The sequence below is a fragment of the Brienomyrus brachyistius genome, chromosome 14 (assembly GCF_023856365.1).
Source record: "Brienomyrus brachyistius isolate T26 chromosome 14, BBRACH_0.4, whole genome shotgun sequence".
In the NCBI taxonomy this organism is placed as follows: domain Eukaryota; kingdom Metazoa; phylum Chordata; class Actinopteri; order Osteoglossiformes; family Mormyridae; genus Brienomyrus; species Brienomyrus brachyistius.
In genome coordinates this window covers 23,782,812-23,807,590 of record NC_064546.1, presented here as the reverse complement: position 1 = coordinate 23,807,590, position 24,779 = coordinate 23,782,812, and the positions used below count along the sequence as shown (strand labels likewise).

The following is a 24,779-nucleotide window of genomic DNA, read 5'->3' as shown; positions in this document are numbered from 1 at the left end:
CAGGACATTCCCGTCCGCTCAGAACAAAGCCGGGCTGCATGCTCTCCAGACGGCCCGCCCCGTCTCCGGGAAATTAACCGTGGAAGCAATTTTGTTTCCAGCGCTTCGTTATTGGCCGTAGTCCCTTTGAATTAATTCTATTTTATTTTAATTAATCAGAAACACAGCCCCCTAAAGTTTGTTTCAAAGTTTGTTTTGCCTGTCAGTAGGGACTAGTTCCCCCTTCAGACATACGGGTCATTTTGGGTCTCTGCTGTTTCACAGCAGCCCTTTATTGGGCTCCTATGATATGATTTGACATTTTATTATTTTCGTTTACAGTTCAGAACTGAGTCTGATATATATATATGTATTAAAAAGGTAGAAATTTTGCTTGTCTGTGAATAATTTGACCATCAAATGTGGGGCCGTTAAGTTGAGGCTGATGTTAACTTTTTCAGATGTAACACATGATAAAACGTTGTTATTTAAGCATCCTGTTTGCTCAGTGTCTTGCTGGCATTTCATACTGGCTTCTTGCGACCAAAAAAAAAAAAAATCCAATTTACAGACACATTTTCCCCGTATCGGCCTGGGGACCAGTGATGTGATTTATCCCACGGATGCGGGATGGAGAACCTGGTTTGGTTATAAACAGTGGGTACCTCAGCGAAAAAGCGCTGTTTGGAAATTCCTCCCTGAATGTGCGGCTGCTCCGTACGGAGCATTGGCTGCTTATTCCTGTCCTGGATCTTCTTGTAAATAATTGACATACGGTGTAGGAATTAGGAGTTAGTTAATGGTTTAAGTAAAGGATTTGTGTTAAGGAAAAAGCCAGGCATCATCCATCACAGGATTTATCATGACGTGGACGTGAGAGGAAGCATGGGGCGGGGAGATTGCAAATAAGCCATCGATTTATCTGTAAGGTATTCCCCCCCCCCCCAGTCCTGGATCCTGCGCGCTGGACAGACACACTTAACGTCACTAATCACTATTTCACCCCTTTTTAACAGCACTTTGAGCTCTCTGTAGTTTGTTTCCGTGACATCTGGAGCGTGTCCGTTCTGGGCATGATTTCCATACAGCCATGGATAAGATCGGACTGATTGCAGGTCTGTTTTTTTCTCTCCCTCTAGCTGCTCATTTGTTGCTCACAGTGGACACAAATTGTCAGTCAGATCGCCGTGTCTCTCGGCCTTTTAACACAGAGACGTTCACAGAAGATTACGGCGACCAGAGTGCCGGCCAAGATCGCGGGACTTTGATTCCAGGTTTTGGTTCCGGTCCGGTGCTATGAAGTGTTGGCCGGACTGAAATGGATTCTAGTACTAGGACAATGGGCTTATATGTACAGACAGAGATGGTGTTTACTGGCTCTCAAACCACACATTCATGGGCCCCCAAGATTTGGCCTCCTGTTGGCCACAGACAATCACTATACTAAATATCAAACATATTCCATGCTGAAGAGACGCAGAACACACTGCTTCATTTACCCAGCCAGCCAGCTATGATCTTCAGGCTATACTTGATAGATATTTATTTTGTTTTTAATACATCTGGGGGCTGGGGGGGATCCCAAACTGACTCTCTGAGTGGGTCCCCAGGACAACCCGAGCAGCCCCAATGATCAAAGAACCACAGATGGAAGCACACAGCAGCTACCTGAGTACACAGACAGGCACAGCAACCCGCTGAGTGCACAGACAGGCACAGCACCCTCCTGACTGCACAGACAGGCACAGCACCCCCCTGAGTACACACAGGCACAGCACCCCCCTGAGTACACAGACAGGCACAGCACCCCCCTGAGTAAACAGACAGGCACAGCACCCCCCTGAGTACACAGACAGGCACAGCACCCCCCTGAGGACACAGACAGGCACAGCACCCCCTGAGTACACAGACAGGCACAGCACCCCCCTGAGGACACAGACAGGCACAGCACCCCCTGAGTACACAGACAGGCACAGCACCCCCCTGAGTACACAGACAGGCACAGCACCCCCCTGAGGACACAGACAGGCACAGCACCCCCCTGAGTACACAGACAGGCACAGCACCCCCCTGAGGACACAGACAGGCACAGCACCCCCTGAGTACACAGACAGGCACAACACCCCCCTGAGTACACAGACAGGCACAGCACCCCCCTGAGTACACAGACAGGCACAGCACCCCCCTGAGTACACAGACAGGCACAGCACCACGCTGAGGACACACGCAGAGAACCGTGACCCTTAGACACGCGTGTGAAAACAAGTACCAAGGAAATAAAGCGAATCCTCCAAGAGGCGAAAACGTAGGTCTGTATAAATGCGGCTGCGTGTCGAACACACAAAGGCCACACTGTATCTACTGACACTAAACAGAGATTTATTTAACGGAACGAATGGCTATACATATGTATCCTTTTTGTTCCCAGAAACTGTGCAGCTGGGTTCATTATTGCATTTTCCTCTAAAGATCTAGCACAAAGAATTTGCTTGTAAGCACATCTTCCACATATACTCGTTATTACGTCCGCAAGGCATACAAACGTGCAGAGAAGCTCGCTTACACTACATCCAGCGCTTTTCCTGAGGTGGCGTGGGCGGCATGACTTCCTGAGCTTGGGTCTGGTCCAAACAAGGGCTCCTAACGTGACGGATTTTTAGCGAGTTTGCCGAGGACCTTGGATCCTATCGAACTGCTGTGCGATTTGTAATATTAATGATCAGCACATGCAGAACGCAGACAGCTGTGTTTATTCTAGCTCATGATGCCTGCAAGGACACAGGGTCACTGCCTTTTTTATTTACATATTGTTATTGCAGAGAGGCCCGACACGTGGGGTCTGTTTCAGCCTCTACTTTGAGGCTGTGGACACCTCCGGTCCTGTGACCCGACACGTGGGGTCTGTTTCAGCCTCTACTTCGAGGCTGTGGACGCCTCCGGTCCTGTGACCCGACACGTGGGGTCTGTTTCAGCCTCTACTTCGAGGCTGTGGACGCCTCCGGTCCTGTGACCCGACACGTGGGGTCTGTTTCAGCCTCTACTTCGAGGCTGTGGACGCCTCCGGTCCTGTGACCCGACACGTGGGGTCTGTTTCAGCCTCTACTTCGAGGCTGTGGACGCCTCCGGTCCTGTGACCCGACACGTGGGGTCTGTTTCAGCCTCTCCTCCGAGGCTGGGGACGCCTGCGGTCCTGTGACTCATTGCAGTTTGTGGCCCATTAGTCAGAGGCCGAGGACCGGCATCCCGACTCACCGGCATGCCGTCACCTTTGCAGCATGTGGCACCACATTTTTGCAGCGGATCTGTGAGGCCGGTTTCCCTGCAGGTGCCATTTTAATGAATGTAGTGTTTGGGTTATTGGATGATAATGATTCGTCACCACGGAGATTGACCAGTGAACTGCTTATTACAAGCACCCTACGGCCAAACAACACATATGTAGCACAGCTTTCTGACCCCCTGATGTTGTGCTTCCACTCATTGTGGGGTTGGTGTGTGGCTCAGTTGCTAATAATGTTGAGCTTGTGATCAGAAGGTTTCCAGTTCAAATCCCAGCATCAGCAGACTGACGTCACTACTGGGCCCTGAGCCAGACCCTTCAGTTTCAGTTGCTCCAGGGACAGTCTAATGCTGCTCTCTTTTAAAAAAAATAATGTATGCCAGTGTGGATAAAGGCATCTGCTAAATAAAATATATTGTTGCATCTTCATACACCGCAGTAAATAAATATAGAGGAATCTCATTTAGTGGGTGTTCTACGTAACTGGGGGGGGGGGGGGGGGGGACTCAGACGTCTGGCTGGCTATGATGGTGGATCTCAGGATTAAGGATAGACTCTCTCCTGACTGATACTGTTCTTATATGTGTGTCAGTGTCACTGTCCTGCCATGGATCGCCCTGATTTTACCGTCCTGCCATGGATCGCCCTGATTTTACCGTCCTGCCATGCATCGCCCTGATTTTACCGTCCTGCCATGGATCGCCCTGATTTTACCGTCCTGCCATGGATCGCCCTGATTTTACCGTCCTGCCATGGATCGCCCTGATTTTACCGTCCTGCCATGGATCGCCCTGATTTTACCGTCCTGCCATGGATCGGCCTGATTTTACCGTCCTGCCATGGATCGCCCTGATTTTACCGTCCTGCCATGGATCGGCCTGATTTTACCGTCCTGCCATGTATCGCCCTGATTTTACCGTCTGCCGTGGTGTGGTTTACGCTCGGCCTGCTCTAAATGTCCTTGCAGCTCAAGGATGTTTTAGAACAATCAGTATTGCGATAATGAATTGTTATCGTTAGAAAACATGTAATAACAGGCAGAAATATAGAAACAATGTAATAATGTGTACAAAGCCCTTTTCGTTTCACAGAAGGCTGACATGAATATCCGTCCTAAGCCAGGCCTTGTTGTTTGCCTGCTCACACTGGTGCCCATATTGTTTTAGGAAGGATTTGATTCCAGCCAGAATTGGACTGTGAACCTTCATGGGAATTTACTGCTACTGTTGCTCCAGTTTTAAAAAATCCTCGAGTATAATTCTTTCAGTCAGCAATAGCAGCACATTTTACACTTCATAATCCTGCTTTCCAGCTGTGATATTTGAAAGGGAAAGATGGCAGATGACATCTCTGTTGCATTGTCTGCATTGTTGTTGTGTTTTCCATCGCGCCCGGACAGGCCGCGTGAGCTGCCCCATCCACCCTGCACCGCGGAGCGCACCATCCTCTCTCCAGGGGAGGGTCTGTTCTCTCTCAGCAGGGGGAAGCAGAAGGGCAGTTGCTTGGCTCTCAGACCCCCAGCGCTCCTCTCCGCGTTTGCCAATAGCCCCGCGCATTTTGCTTTGAGTGTTTGTTTTGGACGGGGCTGCATAGAAAAATGTCCAGAGAGATGCACTTAAAAAAACACTTTCAATTCACTTTGGATATGAATTTGATAAGTAGCTTTATGTAAATAAGGTCATGGTGTTAACCTGATGGAATCTTCCGGAAAGATCTGCTTCTTCTGTCGCTTGTTCCTCTGTCGTGTGAGAGACGTGCTCTTCCCGGCCTGCGAGCTTCCTGATGGCATACCGGACGTTACTGCGGGTTCGAGGCCGAGGTCAGGAGATCTGTTAGATCTGCTGCTGATCTGTGCCGGGATTTACATGGCAGCGGAGTTGGTCCATGCTGGGCACCCGCGGGGGGGGGGGGGGGGCACCTTACACTGCCTCTTTGTCTGATCTCCAGCACGAATGCAAATAAGCAAATGAAGCCACTCGGCTCACAGGTGCGTTGGCGTCGGTGTCTTGGCAGGGTCTGTAAATAAAGCTGGGTTTAGTTTTTTGGCAGGGTGGGGGGACTGTAGAAAAATGTCCCGGGACATTATTGATTATAGTCGGATGGTCATTGGAGCAAATGTGTGTCATACTGAAATGCGACGGGACACTGTATGACATGGAGGAGACCCAGACATCGCATTTGCTTAGTGATATGCAGACGTGGGCGCTCGTCGCATTCATCATGTCCGGTGTTCATCCATCCAGCCTGTCTTCTCAGGCCCAAAAAGCAGCGCGGAGTAGAGGTGTAGATAACAGCGTGTAAACAACGTCTGCAGGTGGAAACAAGAAAAGATATCAGTACAGCGGCAGAGAGCGAGGCGAGGCACGGCATCAGCTAACAGGCAGCATAATGTTTCAGTGACAGAGAGCACAGACGCCTGCTTCAGGCCAACGCCGGTTATCACAGCCGACATCATTCAGAGTGGAACGTTCCGGTTAAGGGTTAAGACATGGGCATAGTAGGTACTTCATACAGAAGTATCTTATAGACAGTCCTCCAACAGAAAGCCATATGCGTAATTTACAGGATAACAACCAACCTTTTAAAGCGGCTACACATGGCTGATGTCTCCGGCTGAGCTGAGAGTCAGGCTCGTCGGAAATACAGGAGGCGTGTGAGTCAGCGGATGGGCGTGCGAGCAGACAGTCCATGTGGAAAAGGTGACAGGAGTCTGTAAAGGTTGGGATCTTGTGGTTCTCAGGTAGGTGAGTGCGGCTGAGGTACCACGCAGTGGACATGCGGGGGCGGGGGAGGGAAATGGGGATGAGGGAACGAGGTGGTACTGTTGGCATGGGGGGGGTGGCTGAGTCACTCAGCGGGGGGGGGGGGGGAGGGGGTGCACATGGCCCAAACCGCTCTGTAGCCTGGAGCCAAAATGCAATCTGTGTTATTTGGTTAACAAAATTAGGCGCAGGGGGCGGCGCTGAGTGGGGGGGGCGTGCATGGCGCTCTGCCGCTAGGGCTGCCCTCCTCAGTCGTGTGCAGAGTCGCTCCCGCCTGCTGCCGGATCCTCTCCTTCCCATCTGACCCCCGACGGCCTCCTATAGTCAGACAGCGTGCACCGTACACAGGCATATCCCTGCTTTGTCCGATGGCGGATCCGGGAGTCCCTGCGGGCCTGCCGCCCCCCGACAGCCTGGCCCCTGCCCCAGCCCCCACGTGCTCCCCCCGCCGAGGCCCCTGCTCCCCCTGCTACCTGCTTCTCACCCTGGTCTTGCTGTTCTCGTCTCTTCTGGCCAGCTGGGTGATTCTGCGGCTCACCATGGGAGCCCGGGTGAACCCCTTCCGGATCTCGTCCGGCTACAGCCAAGCGGGAGACGCGGGAACCGCCGCCTTCGATCCGGACTTCACCACCAACTGCACCCTGGGTAAGATCCCCACGTCTTGGTCACTGACAGCTGCCTTTATTTACTCTGACGCGTTTTTATCGTTACGTTTTACAGCACAGTGTTACCAGTGGTGTTTTTGTGCCAAAGTACCTGATATATAAATAATAATAAATACATTTACATGAGATTATTTCAGCACATTTCTTTATGCGGATATATAATGAATAGTGTGTGTGTGTGTTTTCAAGGGTTCAAAGATTACGAAAGCTTTACTGCCATTTGTACAAGTACAACTACAAAGAAATGCTTTGCTGTGTGACTCCCTGCAGATTTAAACATGCAGCAATATATAAAGATTAAGGTAAAAGGATGTAAGGGTTGACCCTTACAAGACACAAATCTCTAGAAATGTTCTCTCCTTAATATTATTCACTTTCTCACACGCTGGCAGTCGTTTATGAATTCCTTCGTGCTGCGAGGTGCGTTGACGATATTTTGTGTTCAGATTGGATGTGACTGTCAGGTGGTCACACATATAATGTGGTTCTGATCACACATCCGTCATGTTCAGCCCCGTTCAGACCACAGTGTACGCGTGACTTTGCGTGACTTTGCGTGACTTTGCGTGACTTTACGTAACTTTCTTACGTGCACTTTTCTTACCTTTAAAGGACATGGTCGCAGGCTGTGATATTCAACGTGTTCCTTGCCTCGGTTAAATGGGGGGGGGGGGGGGGGTTGTTCATGTTTCAGAGATCTAATGGTCTCTTCAGAGCCATGTGGACAGAGAGAGGAGATGATAAAATGGTGATAAAATGTACCGGAAGCTTCCAGCAAATTTATGGAGAACAATATCTTCTGTTTGTATGAAATTCCATTCTCTTCATCTGGCTCTTTCGCTCTTAAAAGTGCTATTGACTTTCATTGAAATGTGTTTGGTGGTGCTTCTGAAAAGATACATTTTCTATTTTATGTGTAATTTTTATGTATAATTTTGTTCTCTGGGCTTTAGTTTGGGCAAAAATGAATGACTATCTTGTAAATGAGATCTGCAGGCTTCTACAAGGACGTGGTATCTGAATCTGCTGGGGGGGTACTTGCTTCACCTGCGGGGGAAATCAAAGCCCCTTATCAAACGCTGAAGAGGGGAGTCTGTGATTTAGCACATTTACGCTAAAAATAAAATCGCAACGCACCACAAGTTCTTCCGAAAGAACATTCAAAGTGTTCCACACTGTTTATGTAAATTACATATTTTTGCAAAGGGAACCTGTTTTTAAAATGAACTCTTTACTCAAAATGTAAGTGAATCAGTTAAAAAATGGATACCAAGTACTGGTACTCAAAAAGGAGAAGATCAGTGAATTGCAAATGATGGAATATGACTGAAGTCTCATTGAGAGGTAGGAGAATCAGCCAGACACACAGACACAGACCTGCACATAAAGCACACACTCTAACACACAGACCCACTCTAACACACAGACGTACTCTGACACACAGACGCACTCTGACACACAGACACACTCTAACACACAGATGCACTCTAAGACACAGACGCACTCTGACACACAGACGCACTCTGACACACAGACACACTCTAACACACAGACGCACTCTAACACACAGACACACTCTGACACACAGACGCACTCTAAGACACAGACGCACTCTGACACACAGACGCACTCTAAGACACAGACGCACTCTAAGACACAGACGCACTCTAAGACACAGACGCACTCTAACACACAGACACACTCTGACACACAGACGCACTCTAAGACACAGACGCACTCTAAGACACAGACGCACTCTAACACACAGACACACTCTGACACACAGACGCACTCTAAGACACAGACGCACTCTAAGACACAGACGCACTCTGACACACAGACACACTCTGACACACAGACGCACTCTGACACACAGACGCACTCTAAGACACAGACGCACTCTGACACACAGACACACTCTAACACACAGACGCACTCTGACACACAGACGCACTCTGACACACAGACACACACACTGAAACATGCTTGGCCTTCTGTTTGGACCCCCTCGCTGCCCCCTACCATGGTCGCCTGCCGTTGCAGTGGCTCTAGGGGATGAAAGGGACCCCCCGCCCACACCATGAACACACCCCTGGCTAATTATTTGCTATACCTCACTTTCAGGGTTTGTCCTATTCTGATGGCAAATTTCTGACTCCCCCTGCTCCCCAACCCCTTTCACACTCACATGTGGTTTGGGGGTGGGGGCGGGCAGTGCTGTACTTTCAAACTTGTTGATGTTTCAGCTGTATTAACACATAGCTGTGGAGCATTAAAAAATGTCATAAGCATGCTGGGGTCCCCTACCTTGTGGTCCCCTGCCCTAGGGTCCCCTGCCCTAGGATCCCCTACCCTGTGGTCCTGTGCCCTGTGGTCCCCTGCCCTGGGGTCCCCTGCCCTAGGGTCCCCTGCCCTGGGGTCTCCTGCCCTAGGGTCCTCTACCCTATGGTCCTGTGCCCTGTGGTCCCCTGCCCTGGGGTCCCCTGCCCTAGGGTCCCCTACCCTGTGGTCCCGTGCCCTGGGGTCCCCTGCCCTGGGGTCCCCTGCCCTAGGGTTCCCTACCCTGAGGTCCCCTGCCCTAGGGTCCCCTGCCCTGGGGTCCCCTGCCCTGCCCTAGGGTACCCTACCTTGGCTCGTTATTCTCCAGGAGCATAATTAGTCTTTGGCACTCACAAAAACATATATGTGTTTTTTTGAGGTTCCCTGTCCTCCTACAGTGCTACCTTCGGTGCCGTTGCCTATGACTGCCAATGACCGCCTCCGAGGTCTTAACGCTGCAGTCACATGATGAACGCCAAAGGTCACATGACTGCCTTGGTGTTTATTGTTTTTTTTTAAATAATAAATCCAAAAGGAATAATATCCCATTCTCTGTCATTCCTGTTCCTGTTCCGGTGATTCAATTAAAACGGAAATGTTTAGCTTGTAAATAAGACATATTCTAAGTTTTATGTGGGGTCGTGCTAAAGGAACCGTCCGGTGAGTGGGCAGCGATAATTCCACTTCATGAAAAACGTTTGTACCACGATCCGCCGGTCTTCCCAAGGGCACCCCCTGGACTCCCTTTTCATGGCTGCGGTGCACTAACAGGCGGGGGTTGTCAACCCAGGGTTCGAATTCAATGCTGTCGATGCGTACGAGGAACTGAGATTTGGGCCATGTGGGTTTAGCATCGCCCACGCCACGCTGGCAGCTTCCGGTGTCAGGAATGCGAGCACATGGCTGCCGTGTCACATGACACCATGAGAGATTATCACACATGCCCGTCAGACACCCCGGCTCCCATCCTACAGCTTTCTGTGGCTAATCGCTAATTATTCTCCACGATGGTCTAGCTTATCTTTGGCGGCGTATGTCATGAACGGATGTGTGGCCGCTAATTTACTCTCTCTGGAAGGTGCCAGCACACGTGGGAGTCAGTCGCGAGGTTGCTGGAGCCTGTCAGCAACGGCAGTGAGCCCACGGCTTGTGTGTGTGGGGCGGGGGGGGGGGGGGGGGGAGGGTGATCTGCAGATGATTTGACATCATTTGTTAACTCTTGTTATGGGGCCCAGTTCGAAGAGTCCTCGTTGTTTGCTCTGGTGGGCGGCAAAGGGGCATCCTATATCAGGTGGGGGAGGCATCGGCACCGCGCCTCCCCCTGCTCCTCCTCCTCCACCTCTGATCCACGCTCCCCCGCCCGCTCCGCAGACAGCCTGCGAGGCGAGTGTGCCTTCACACATGCGAGCCCCTGGCATTTTCTGATGATATTGAGAGAGGCGTCCCCAGTGTTTTGGCTGCCCGCCGAATGCTAATTCCTCCCCTTAGCCAAATTGATCTGGAGCGTGAAGCAAGGCCTCCAGGTAACGCCGTCTTCAATGGAAACACCTAGAAACGACTGGCCGGCGTGATGAAGTCTAGGCAGCAGCCCTGCAGCATTAACGTCAAGCACCGTAATAAACATCCAGGCGCTAAGCTTCGCCTTGGCTAAATGAATTATCGAGAAGAACACACACACATCCACGCTGACTCGCATCTCGGTTAGATGCAGGCCTGCCATCTAAGCACCTGGGAAGAGGGCAGTTCTGGTGCCTTGTCGCCTGTATCGCCCCCTACAGGTGTCAGGGGCTACTTATAATTCAGGCAACGCTAAGGTAGCCATTTTGTGGCATGCGAGCGTCTCATTCCTCACTCCGTAGTCTCTGCCCTGGAGGGAGGTTCCGGCATGGAACCGGCTCACCCCAGACTCATCTGCTTCGGCCTTTTCTCCGATGCCCCGGGGCTGATATCGACTCGCATAATCGGACTTTCCTCTCTGGATTCAATATCCTTGTTCTGACAGCAGAAATGAATGTCCGCGCGCCGATCACATAAATCACCCGCCGTGTTTTTGACGGATTCGTCGTCTGGACTGTTCACCTCCCCATGTCTCATTAGGCATGGTCTGACCTAAGTTTGGATGCGTGCCACTCTATGCCTGTCCCTCCGACAGTGTCTCCATAATCGCCTGTTTGTCGCACACACGTCCACCCGCTTTTGCATATATGAGGGTGCCTGTGGCGTCTACGATTCTTCAATTATTCCGTTGGGCCCGTGGCTCTGAGCGTGACTCACCTTGAGTATATGACTTGCGATGGAGTCACTTAAAACAGCAGCTCATTGTCCCGACAAGCAGCCGGTGACATCACAGCACTACCTGCTTTACCCGGGATGGCCCCATGGGGGCGGGTGCCTATGTCCAACTGACGAGAGAGCCGGAGCCCATGTGTCGCTTAAATACTTGTATCAACTCGGCTGCCAGGTAGAGGAGGACAAAGCAGGGGTGGAGGGGGGGGCATTATGCTCCCGTGACCCACCACAGCTGAAGCCATTAGCGTCGACTTCACGGCCATTTTTTCCCTTGCTCCCTTTGGCGGGGGGTGACAGAGATGGATGCAGCCAGAGGCTTCCGTTAGCCAGTCAAGCGTGGCCCGCCAGAGTTAATTGAATTCTTAAACAAGTGCTTCCTGCACCGAACGAGGCCCAGGGGGACCACAGGGTCTAAGCCAGTGGAATCTGCTCCATGCGCTTGTTCAGTCTGAGATGAGATGTTTGCGGAGGAGGAACCGGGCTGCCCTACATCCAATTTCAACGTCATGGGAACCTCGGCTTGTCCAAGATGAGATTTAATGTCATATCAATAGTGTGACCAAAATATGATTATAGCGTGACCCATACACCTGTCTGCTTTCGGTGTGCTGGTGGCACATGATATTCCAATTAGTCAGGGACTTGCTTCTAGGAGCCTCTGAGGTGTGACTCCTATTCTGACTGAGTAAGAATGTAAACCAGGTCCTTGGAGGACTGGTCTTCACCACCTCAGCTTTAAACTTGATTAGGTCCCGGTGTGATAGGTCATAATGGTGGAGCTGTAGGATGGGGGGGTGGGTATTATCATCAGCTGCCAATCACTGGCTCGCGTCCCATTGGTTACATTGCTGTAACTCAGTGCTCTAGATCATTCCGCGTTCACCATTTCCAAGTCTTTCCTCCCCTCACTGTCTGACTTGCCCTGGTTAACCAAGAAACACTAACAGACCTCCTTCTCCACCCCCTCCATCTCCTCCACCACCTCCTCAGAGGTTACACTGCGGGTTGCAGTTCACTCCCGAGTTCATGGTGCAGCAACATGCACGACAGCAGCATTTGGATAAATGAATAATAAAATCCCTTCTTACCGCACGGCAAAAATTTTACGGCAGTTTGCATTCCGTATTCAAATAAAAGTTCCGAACTTCCCAAATTGTGCTAGACGGCCAATTTTTTCGATTCAAATTAGGCCCGGAAACTTCCGGAATTGTGAAGCAGAGATAATTTCTCAGCGGGGGAAGTGCCAGTCTATTCGCAGGTGTTGTTAGTGGCGAAGCTATGAAACAGAACCATTGTTTGATTATCAAATGCCATTTTGCCCCCCCCAAAATGTTTTTGGTCCCCTAGCTGAATGCACCCCCGCTGGCTTTTACCTCCCTCAGTGCTTCTGCGTATATAATAATAAATCCTTTATTTACCATTTGCACTAGCATGAGTACAGGTACACTGGAATTGGAGTTATTTTCCTCGCTAATCCCGTCTTGCTCTACATAGACTGGGGGGGTCACAGTGGAGGGTCAGCCACAGACATATAGCAGTTCTTCCAAGGCCGGGGCTCCACTGATCTTCCGATCACCAGCGTAGAGACTGAGCCTCTTACCAGGCCAAGTGACCTCACCAGTCCCCTCAGTCGGAGCCAATCAGGATCAAGCCTCCAAAGATGGCGGTCTGCTATTGGTATATTTAATGGAGGATGGTTTTAGATTAATAGACTCCAGTAATGATATTTATAAATCAAAAGCATGTTTTGCAGCAGCTAATTTTGCAGCCTACTTATGAGTTTATAAGCCGGGTAATAAACAGCATTAAGAGCAGCATAATGATGTCTGTCTTCATCTAACAGCCGTCCTCATTACGTGTGACAGCACGAGTTGGGCTTGATGGAGATGCAGCTGAGTGCTGCGTTTGTGTCTCGTCACGCAAGCAGGCTGGAAGCGAATGTGTTATATTAGAAAAATCTCCATGTAAACCAAAGCTATCTCTCTGTCTGTGACCCCCGCTGCCCCCTCTCACACAGAGTGACCTCAGCTGAAATTGCTTCAGAGCACACGGCTGACCTACACGTATAAACAACCTCGAGATTTCTGTCGTGGGAGCGGGGCTGCCGCGTTAACTCAGCAGGCCCATCGTCAACCTGCTCCATACTGCCCCCTGGTGGCCAATGCCTGGAGCATGACCGGGTGTGGAGAATGGGGGCAGTTGTGACAGATACCGCAGCGCCATGCTACCATCCATCATGGCTGGTGTCCGCTTTCCGTTAACCTGCGCGTCTCCATTGCGGACATACATCATCCTTTAGAGTAGATAGGTGCATGGATACCACCATCCCCCCCAGCCAACCGCCCCCACCTGCATCCCATCTTCCCTTAACGACATCCTCGCCTGCGGATTCACACCTTCCTGACTGGTGGGGGGAGGGGGCATCTTATCAAGTCGCAGTGCATGCGGCCGCCCATCGAGCCCCTCCCTGTTCCCAACTCCCTGTTTTTGCCACGCGTGGGATGATTAAAAGCCCGTTCGGGGTCGAGGCCACAGCCGCCGCCCCCGTGCCATACCGGGAGGACATTAATTAGGGTAACAGGGAGGGCACAGAGCAAGCAAGCCACCGGTGCTGTAAATGAAGCCGCGAGGCATGTTTCTGTCAGCCATTAGCGAGATACTGCCACACTGACGGGCACAACTGTCCCCCCAATTAGTCTGTGTGGCGGGGGGAGAACCGGCCGCGGTGTGGAGCTCGTCCTGCCATATTCTTTTAAGTAGGTATTTGTGATTTCAAGGCCAATTATGTGGGAAGGGGCTTCTGTGTGAGGCCTTTAACTGGGGCCATACGTCTGATGCCTGTGAATGGCCGTTTGGTCTCAACCCCCTGCGTTTCTGCGTCTCCCCGCAGTATGTGCATGTGTTGTACATCGTGGCTGCTCAGCACGAGCAATCGCTATTGGGACTTTGGCTCAGTGGGTAGCACTAATACTTCACCCTTGCAATGCCGTGGGTTCGAATCCCCTCTTTACTGCGTGTCTATGGTGCGGCATGGACAGTAACTACCTCTGTTTTGCGAGGGACCGGAATCCCATCCTGGATGTGCCCCATGCCACCTATGAGAGGCTCCAGGCTCCCAGGGTCCCTGATCATGATAAACAGCTGTGAGGTGGATGGATTACCCTTTGCAGGTGTCTTGATCTGCTCAGAGTGATGTAAAGCACAGTACCCGATGTACTCCAGGTGGGTGTGCAGTTCTGTGACGAGCTGCTCTGTCTGGACATCCAGCTCGCAGGACTTCGCTATAACCTTACGATCAAAGGGACTTGGGTCGGCTCAGGTCAGCCAAGTTCTTCTCCACACTCTCCAACTTTTAATTAGGCCAGTGGAGCGCCATTCACTGCTGTCCGGACGCGAGGCTCCCACAGAATCGGCAAACAGCTGAAGTCAGAGGCCCCCGCGCCGCTAAATCGGCCCCCGGCCTCCCGGGGGCATCGGGGAGGCCGCGGTGCATAACATCGACATGCCGGCGGTTTCCGTGCGTGCCGGCCAGGGGGATCATGGGGCCAGTGAAAGGCAAAACAGTCGCAGTTTACAGCTGCGCCAGAGTCGGGCCAGAAGCCATTTACATTGATATGCAAATACAACGTCAGCGCTTGAAGCGTGAACTGATGTTATCAGCAGTGTCGCTCAGTCCCTGCATTGTTTCGTCTGCCCAGCCGTCCCGGTCCCCCGTTACATTACCGTCCTCTATGCAAAGCGGCGCCGTTAGCGTTTCTAGGGGACGCGCAACAGTTGACTGGCCAAGATCGCGTTCGTCCCCCAGGGATGCTTCTTTGTTTGGTTTTGTCGTCGTGGTGACAGAGCTGCCATGTTATCGGTGGGAGTAATTCGCTTGTCTCGGCCGGCTTCGGAGCCCTGATTAAAGTAAGCGGTTGCCATGGTAAGGATGGTAGATTCACCTCGCCAAGGACACGTGTGTTTTTTCTGCTTTTGTGGAGTCTCTGTGCTGGATGTACGGATATTTGGGCTTTTTGTGAGAGGTTAAAATCCAAGAAGTTTAGGAATCTACATCACATTAACGGGAACGAGGGCTATGGGGGAGGGTCAAACTGGAGTGGTATCTGATGTTGTGGTCTTATGTTCAGGTTCAGATCTTTAGGAAGGAAGCTGATGTTGGACCTTTGAGTCCCTCTGTTGTTTTCTGTTGCTGTTGAACCTTTGTCTGTCCACAGCCTCGTCTCCCACGCCCAACATCACCCTCCAGGGTTGGTACCGCTGTCATCAGGGACCGCTGATCACCATGGGACACATGTGCGACTTCCGGACGGACTGTCCCCACGGCGACGATGAAGGACACATGTGCAGTGAGTTCCATGTTCTGTGTCATGTTACTCTTGAACCCTCCTTTATTTGGGGGCAGATCTGGGATCTTTTGAGGGATTAGATGCTGGGGTTATCCGCGGTGTCCTGTGGGAATACCTGTGAGGCCTTTTATCAGCGAGTCTTTGTTCCCGTATTAATGGGCTTCAGCAAGGTATGACACTGGGAGATCAATGCCGCAGACATGTTGTTAATTAATGTATTACATGCACACAGTGGTTCATGGAGCAGCTGAAAGTCAGTGTGCTAGTCTACCCCCACATTCAGAGGCAAAGCGATTCAACAGGAGCACTCAAGAAGCCATCAAGCAGCCATCTTGTCTTCTCTGAAGATAACCTCTGTGATTCTGGTTATTTAAGACATTAATCTTTCAAGTAAAGCGATGTGGACATGCACGGTGAATGTGGAATAGTTAGTTTAACACCAGGAATGTTACATAGTGCCTAGCTAAAATATCTCTTTTTGGTATACGGATTTGCTTCGAGCTCAGAGGATCTGTGGCCTTCAGATGGAGCTTAAAATGTGCTCTGCGTATGTTTCAGACAGATATATTTCTTGTGATCCTGCACGTTCATATTTCTGTGCCAAGCTCAAGTTGAGCGGCTTGTGATTTAAGGGTCCAGCTGTGTATGAGGTCATCTCAGGCCCTGGACTCTGCGAATAAGCGGTATAGCGGGGGTGGCTTTATGGGCTTCCTGGGGGGCATACAGGAGATGCTGAGTGAATCCACGGCACATTTCGTCACCAGGGATCATATTAAGTTTCACTGTGAACCGTGTTTGTATTACGAATTGTCCTGCAACGCAAAGAGTAGCATTTTCTGTTTCCAAAGTTTGGCCAATGCTGAAGGCTACTGGTCCAGCGCGCAGTTGTGACAAAGTACAACCTTTTTCTTCTTACACAAGTTCAATCTGTGGGACACCGAGCCCATTTTCGTTCACATCACTATGTCAGCAGAAACAACTCTCTCACTGCACTCTGCTGCAATCTCTCTCTCTCCACACACTGCAGCCTAAATCGCTATCCTGGCAGCAAAATTATTGCCACTTTCATCAACAAAGCACTTAACAAGTGGAAACAGTTGGGGGGGGGACATCATCAGAGGAATTGTGCTGAATTAGTGCGAGTGTGTGTGTGCTACACGCGCCTCTAGGGATGGTGTTGTGATTTCAGTTGGTGAAGGCATTTCCCATGCCATTCTGTGATCCAGCGATGTTTCTGTTTATCTCGATAATTAATCTAACATTTGTGATCCCCCCCCCCCCCACTGGTTGATGTGTCCACCATTACGTTTAACGGCAGCCGTGTCTGTGAGTCCGTTCCCGGCTGGCCAATGGTCATTTCTCCAGGGGAACACCTTACGGATCAGTGGTCTCCCTCCCAAAGATTCCGATTGCACTCCGGGAAGTTAGGGGGAGAGATCGCCTTCCACATCAGCGTCACTCGCAAAGGTCACGGCTGCACCATGGGGCCCTTCTGTGAGGAACGTGCTCCGTCGCAGTCCCACCCCAGACGACCCCACCAGCGTAACTCAGCCTCCCCTTATGGCGAGTGAGACCGTTTAAAATTCAGTGGTGAAACCGAAGACATCTTTGCATCGACTTAGCGTGCACTGCGAGCTTGCGACATTCTCAGAGCCTAGGCAGCTGAATTTTTACCCCCACCCACCTGATTACAAATCAGTATAAATCAAAGCTTTTATTTAACCTGATAACAGACTACCGTTCCACCAGGCGGCCATGTTGGGGAATCCCAGCCTTGACACACAGCATTCTGATGTCCACTGCGTCTGCCTCAGACAAGTCAAGAAGATTCTCTGAGGCCCAATTACTCTGCTCACACCTGGTTCTTTATGTCCTCTGTGTCTCACATCTCTGCGAGGGACGCCATCTATCATCTGTTTGCCCACCATGTCTCTGGGACCATTAGCACCCATCCAGCACTATCATTTTATGCTCCCTCTCTCTCTCCCTCTGTTATTCTTTCATTCTGCTACTGTCCTGAGACCCCCCCCCCCAGCTGCTCTCTCTCCATTCACCCCCACAGCTCACCCCTTTTGTGTCTTTTCTCCACTTTGACAGGTCATTTTATCAACGGCAGCTACTGCTCGTTTGAGGCCGGCGACTGTGGATGGCACTCCGTCTCCCCACGGGGCCCATCCTGGAAGCTCCAGGCCTCCGAGCCAGGGGCCCCCGCCGCGAGCTGTCAGCCCCGAGGTAGGCGGGAGGGGGACATGAAGTAAACAGCCTGAAAGCCATGGGACGGGGGCCTCTTTTCAGCTAGCCTGTGAGTGTCATGCATTCGCAGGGACTGTCATTGCTGCAAGAGGCGGTCCGTCTAAAGGCCAGCAGGGGGCAGCGTTGCTCAGGAGCCCTCTTTTCCCTCCACCTCTCAGGAACTCCTCATGCATGGTAAGAGGAACAGCCGTCGCATGGCGTCACGCCCAGCTAGGTTAATGAAACAGGACCCTGACCGGCTGCTAATGAGGGAGCTCATACATCATTAGCACTCGTACCATGAAACACAGCGTCAGCCATCTTGAGCTAGCATGTAAATTGGACGTCATTCCTCGGGAGGGCGGAGTTAGCGGGAGTGCAGTATCAGGGTTTATGGGGATTCCTCCTGTCCCAGGTCCACATGTCATGTCGGGAGAGATTCCGGCGCTGTGCTAGAGGGGCAGATAGGTGGCACCGGCTGACAGGCAAGACTGATCCGAGAACAGGGCGACCATGCATTGCAATTCCAGATGAGCATTCCGCTTTCTAGCTCTCCTGACCCGGAAACAGCACGGAACAGTCCAAAGCACAAAAAGTTGTAGTCACTCAGGGCAAAAGAACATATTTTTTTTGTTTCCACTCTAAGACGTGTTATTAATAATTTCTATATGAACTTTGATTAATACATTTATCTGCTCAGTGTCTAGGGTGCAAATCTGATCTTACATATTTTATGCATTACAGGATGTTGTCTGTTTTGAACCCTGTGCTATGACAGTTTTTCTGCACCCGATACTTGCTGGAGCAGTTTAATGATTCTGAGCGGCACAGCTGCACCCCACGGCCCCTGTGTGGCGGCGAGCCGTTTGAGCGTTATGGTTCTGGATCGCATCCCACTGCGCCATCTGTCTAACGGCCCGTCTGCGCTATTGCTGTGGGCCAGAGACCATTACAGTGGTCAGTACCAGCATTTACAGCATGATCCTGGGTTATTTACATTATTTGTCCGAACTCCCCAGGTCCGTTTCTGGATGTGTTCTGGAGGCCTCCACAGGGAGGAGCTGTCTGTCTGGGTGGTGGAGAACGGCACAGGGCCCGACATACGGCGGAGACTGTGGCACTCGGCTGACAAGGCCCATGCAGGACCAGGCGGGAGGCTGGTCGTCATCCCGCTGTACAGGCTAGCGGACTGGTAAGGCAAAGCGCCCCTCCTGGTTGGAGACATAAGCATAACGAAATTCCCGCCTTTACCTTAAACCCGAAAATGAGTTCTGCTGACAGTCACGATGCGCCCTGCTCAAACACCACGCACCGCCGACCAGATTTATGCAGGAAAATTCAATTTAAAAATCCCCACGTCGTAAACACGCCAAATCATCAAATACCCAAGGACGCCGCCCCCTCCCTGCAACAGCTAAGGCATCCTTTTATTTGAGATATAGAATAAATATTCAGTGTTACTGTTAATTTTCCTGGTTTCATAAATGGCATAATTTATTGCTCCCCTTTATCGGATGCAAATGTGCGAGTGCTTGCTGTGCTGGGAAATAACCCTTTCAGCGTGTAAGCTTAATGAGTCCCGCTGGGCAGGCCTCCCCGAGGTGTCCTCTGATGCCTCCTTTAAAGTGACCGGGGAGTCTGTGTAGCCAGGGCCCCCGTTTCCCCCCCCCAATTAGTCGTGGCACTTGAGTGTTTCCCAAGCACGGCGGTGAAAAACGCCTGTTCTGTCTCCAAGTGGACGAGCCTGTCGGCCTGGCTTTAGTGTCAGGGTCGGGGGCAGTCGGGATCCGGGGGAGTGACGGAAATGCCAGGCCGACTGGAAATGCTGGTCCGTACCCTTTGTGAGCGAGCCGGGTCTCTGCTGCTCCAATGCCATATCAGCAGCATCGGAACACACCGCTTGGGGTGGCAGCAAAGCCAAACTGGGTCACTGGTCCATCTATGTGTGTCTGATGACATCTGGGTCGCTCGCTGGGCAGGATGCCTGCAGCTGGCAGTCTCACAGCCGTGGGGATATGTTGACCTTCTCCTTCTGCCACGGGACAGGTTCTGGCTGCAGTTCAGCGCCGAGGAACTCTCAGGTCCCGGGTCGCTCCTCTGCCTGGACAACGTCTCCCTCAGCCTGGACTGCTTCCTGGCCTGTGAGTACAGAAGCTCCGGGAACGCTGAAAGATCATCCCTTCCAGCACACTCTTTCTTCCTGCCTCGTTCGGCTGTTTTCTGGATCAATATCAGACCAAAAAGTTCATCTCAGGTTTCCAAATACATCACTTTAAAGCTGAGGTTAAATGGTCTTAACCTTCATTTCTATTGAGCTAACTGCTGAAAAAAATGGCCTCCGTCATTGGCTCTGAGGAAGGAAGGGCCCCTGCCCACCACCTTCTGATTGGCTGGCAGCCACAACTCCCATTTTCTCAATGACATTTGTGCCACTCCCCAAGATAGGCAGTTGTCAGCTGCAGTGATGTAAACAGGGCCTTAAAGGCAGCTAAATCCATTTCCTTAAGGAGCTGGAAGGGGCTTCTGAGGATTCAATGGCTCCAGATCTCCTGCTTAAACGCCGATGATTTTAGTTGGCTGACTAGTTTTCTTCATGAAATTGGGACCAGACTGAATAACAAATGGGCCTCTATCAGCCGTGGCGACAAGGGCGGAATCTCAATAAACCAACAAAGTCGGTGTGGAAACCATATTTAGCAAGGAGCTGTATGCTGATTACGTACGGTTGGCCAAGGGTTTATCCTCGAGTCCCGCTTGTCAACGTAATGACTCTGCAGGGATATGCAAATGACATGGCGGTCATCCCCGCGGTGCCTTTTAGACAGCCGAGGGCGTCTGTCGTAGACGTAGCCGTAACCCACGAAGGCTAAAGCGCCTGCCCTATTACACGGGAATTAGCAGTGTTTAGGCTGGGCCACCGCAGGGGCGGTTTGCCGAAGGATGATGCGTGTCCAATGCGCGGTGATTTGTTTGATAGAGCTGTTTGGAGATGAGATTACGATTCGCGGGGCATTCATCTCCGCCAAGTCGCAGGCGTCGTCAATCACGGGCACCTCGTTGAGCGGGACATTTCTGCGATTTTGTTTTTAATATTTTCTGTGAATCCGCTTTGAGCTTTGTTTACTTGGCTTGCATGCCGTAAATATTGATTCAGTTGGACAACGCTGGCCTAAAGCGCCACACCAGATGGCGCTATTTCTGTGTAGTCAGGTGTCCTTTATTGTAGCTGATGTGCCTGTGAAGGTCCAACGACACGTTCATAAAAGGAGGCCACTTCTGACCTTAAAAAAAATCCTAGAATCACCCCTAGTTGGAAGTACAGATGGTGTCGGGTTGTGATGTTCCGTGTCATCCTGTTCTTCAAAGCCCCATGTCGAGATTGACCACAAGGTTTTGCGGAATGAACAGTGGGATCTAGGTTTTAATAATGGTTAATTATGTTTATGAACCTGTTTTGTTCCTTTTGAATACCCCAGCCACCAGTGTTCCCCAGGCTTCTCTCCAAACCAGTTCCTGCCAAACCGTTGTGATTTTACGGGGGGGCAGCTGTTCTGAGTCTCAGTACCCTGTTATGAGGGTCCTCTGCTGTTCACAGCTGCTGATCGTCGTTATTAAAATGCTTCCGCTTCGTCCTGGGGGGGACGGGTGCCAATGTGCCCATCTGCATCCCGCAGGCTGACGGTTATTGAAGAAACAGCTGCGATACCAAGCTGTTGGCAGTGTGATGTGGCCCCTTTCTGAAAGGGTGTGATGTGGCCCGTTCTGCTCTGTCATACACTGAAATGTCAGAACCTCATGGATCTTCACAATGGGATTGTCCAGTACAGAATATTTATTGGTTTTGCAAATCTGCCAACAAGTACTGAAGGGTTATGGGTTACATTGTCTGCCTTCCTAAGCAGATGCAAATGTGTATTTGTGTGCATGGTTTTGTGTTCAGACCCTTGGGTGTAATTGTGTGAAATTGTGGGCTTTTCTGTCTGTTTGGATGGTGGTGTGGAGGATTGTGGGAGACCTTAACCCCAACCCAGACCCACCCGTAAGCATAAGTAACCAAACAAAATACAAGACTTTTAGCATTTTTAGTTTTTTGATAGCATTCACAGACCTGAAAAATGGTCCCCGCAACGTCAAAATAACAGGTTTTTATTACATTGTGGGCAACATTTGGTCCCCACTATGTGATATTAACATATTCCACATACATACACACACACACACGCACACACACAAACTGTGACCTCGGGCGGTGCAACAGGCACAGCAGGGACCTCTGGCGGAGCAGCACCCGCAGCAGGGGCCTCGGGCGGAGCAGCATCCGCCGCAGGGGCCTCGGGCGGAGCAGCACCCGCCGCAGGGGCCTCGGGCGGAGCAGCCGTCAGGACTGGAGCCCTGCAGGGTGGTAGTGCTGCAGGAACCACTAGGGGTGCTGTGGGGGCCTCGGATGCAGCGCGAGCCTCTGTGGGCGGCACATCAGCCGCCGGGACCGGAGCCTCTGTGAGCAGCAGGTCAGGCATAACGGGCAGAACAGGCAGGTCAGGCACCACGGGCAGGTCCGGAATGTCAGGCGAGCCAGGAACAGCAAGCGGGTCAGGAACATCAGGCACCGGTGGGACAGGAACATCACACATTGCCGCCAGAGTTGGCCCCTCAAGAGCAGGCGTTGCCCCTTTAAGAGACCGTAGGACCCGTGGGATGGCAACCCAAATTGACCTGGCCCCTTTAAGAGCCAGTCGAGTTCCCCGGAAGGGGGAGCTGCCCGCAATGACAGCTTCACGGTGGCGGTGATGTTAGGGGCGAGTCCTACTGGATCCTGGGTCGGGAGGCGTTCCTCCCGATATTGGGCAGGGAGAGAAGCTGCGGAGAGAGAGCTGGTCCCAGGAAGATTGCCGGGGCTTCCGGTCTCTTCTCCTTTCGCTTCTTATTTTTCCTCCGGCCAGCTGGAGTTGGCGGGGGTTCGCTTGCTTCGGAGAGGACAGACCAGTTGGGTCCTCACCTCCGTTTCTCTCTCTCCATCAGCTGCCGGAGATTCTCCCAAACCTCGCTTATGAGGTGCGCATTCCCGGGTGGAGACATTAGTTGCAAGAGGGTCCCGCTCCGGCTGGCTTAACCTAGCGCCACGGGATCCCCTCAGACCTCAGGCTGATTTAGCCAGTAAATTACTTCCTGTAGCAGACCGAGGCGCTGATCCTCGGTCCGCGGAACCTCTCTTCTTTTTGGAGTCCTGTCACTCTGTGATGACCGTGTGTAGGGCGAGCAAACGGGAACCGGGGAATCAGGGTCAGGCACACGGAGATCCAAAACAAGGGGGTTTATTAGCAAAACAAGCAATTGACATGAGGTAATGAGGGGGGCGTGGCACAGAGGAGGATCGGACGAGCAGGTCATGACACACACACGCACATGTAGGGTATACCTATCCTTATGGGACCAGTTCATTCACTTCTATGGGACAAACGCTAACACTAACTATGACAACCTTAACCCCCACCCTGCCCTAACCATAACCATAAGTAACCAAGCAAAATACAAGAACTGTTGCATTTTTATTTTTTTTCATAGCAGTCACCGATTTTATAAAATAGAGTTTTCCCTTATGGGGACCGGTTTTGTGTCCCCATAAGGATAGGTATACCCGCTCGCGCACACGCACACACACACACACACACACACACGGCCTGACATTTATAGGTAAGCGGGTCAAAGTTGCCTCTCTCAGCTTCTGCGGTTCTGACTGACCCAGAACTCCAGGTTATCAGTGAGGTTGTTTCCTGCTTCAGGGGCCTTGTTTAACTGTCCGCATACATGTTTGGTTTTACACAGCTTCTCTAAGCAACTGCCCAGGGTGCAGATCCCTGTGGGGGGTGGGGTGGTGGAGGGGGGGGGTGGAGGATATCTTGTTTTCAGTTTCCACGGTGATGCTCAGCTCCTAGTTCCTGAACAGGAACTTTGGCCGTTTCTTCCCAGACCCCTTTCTGTGTCCCGGCCTTCCTCTTGTCTACACCCAGTTGACTATAAAAAAGTGCTGAAGGTTCGATAACAAAGTAAAGCGGCTTTGAAGGGAATCGCCTTCAATGAAGCCAGAAATGAAATAACAGTAAGAGAGCTGGCAGTATTAAGTCACAGCTCTGTCATGGCGGCTGCCCGGGCCTCCCATCATGCCAGGCACAAGGGGGGGGGGGGGGCAGCTGGACCGGCGTGCTGCTGTTTCATAAGCTGTGAGGCCGCGGTGCGTGCAGAGACGCCCGCCTTGGGGAATATTTATGGACCGTCGGTACTGTATGCTGTTAAAAGCTCCCACTGGACTTTGATGGATGATATCTGTAGATGACGGGGTGAAGAGGGCTGTGCACGGGGATACTGGGGGTTTTCAGGATGATTAAAGAGCGAGCGATAAAAGGAGGCCACTTCTAACCATCCTTTGTGATGTTTGGTGATCAAGAGACTGATAAAACATTATTTGTCTACATTATTTGTCTGTGTGGTCTAAGAGACTCAGCCATTGACAGGTATCCATATATTTTAATATATTAAATGTAATATTGAAATTACAAAATAGTGTGTACATGGTTGTTAAGGAGAGTGTGGAAAAGCTTGCCACCTTCAGAGCATGAAGATGTTGTTCTCCATGGTGCCTCTCCAGCTCCAGCTGGAATGAACCAGGCTTTTGGACATCGCCATCAGAGGGTCACAACAATTCTCTCTTGTTAGCATGTGGAAGTGCCACACCATCCTTCTCCAAGAAATCAGCCAGTGACTACGCTAAGACACGTATTCCCTGCTTTGATTTATATGCTGGGACGTGGATCGTGAAGCCGGCAGATGACCAGTTCACAACCTCTGTGATCCTGCTGGCCAAACTGGGAGGGTTATGGAATGTGAGGCCTGTCCCACGACAGGAAGTTCC

The 24,779-nt window shown here is 51.3% G+C and overlaps 1 protein-coding gene across 1 annotated transcript in view; it reads left to right on the top strand.

Annotated features, from left to right (window-relative positions):
• alk (ALK receptor tyrosine kinase) overlaps positions 1–24,779 on the top strand; it is a 185,896-nt gene that overhangs the window by 141,459 nt on the left and 19,658 nt on the right. Inside the window, exons 5-10 of the mRNA XM_048974091.1 lie at positions 6,539–6,666; positions 15,509–15,640; positions 17,738–17,872; positions 17,964–18,067; positions 18,892–19,064; positions 19,919–20,013. Of these exons, the coding sequence (XP_048830048.1) occupies positions 6,539–6,666; positions 15,509–15,640; positions 17,738–17,872; positions 17,964–18,067; positions 18,892–19,064; positions 19,919–20,013 (767 nt within the window). The remainder of the gene's footprint in view (positions 1–6,538; positions 6,667–15,508; positions 15,641–17,737; positions 17,873–17,963; positions 18,068–18,891; positions 19,065–19,918; positions 20,014–24,779) is intronic.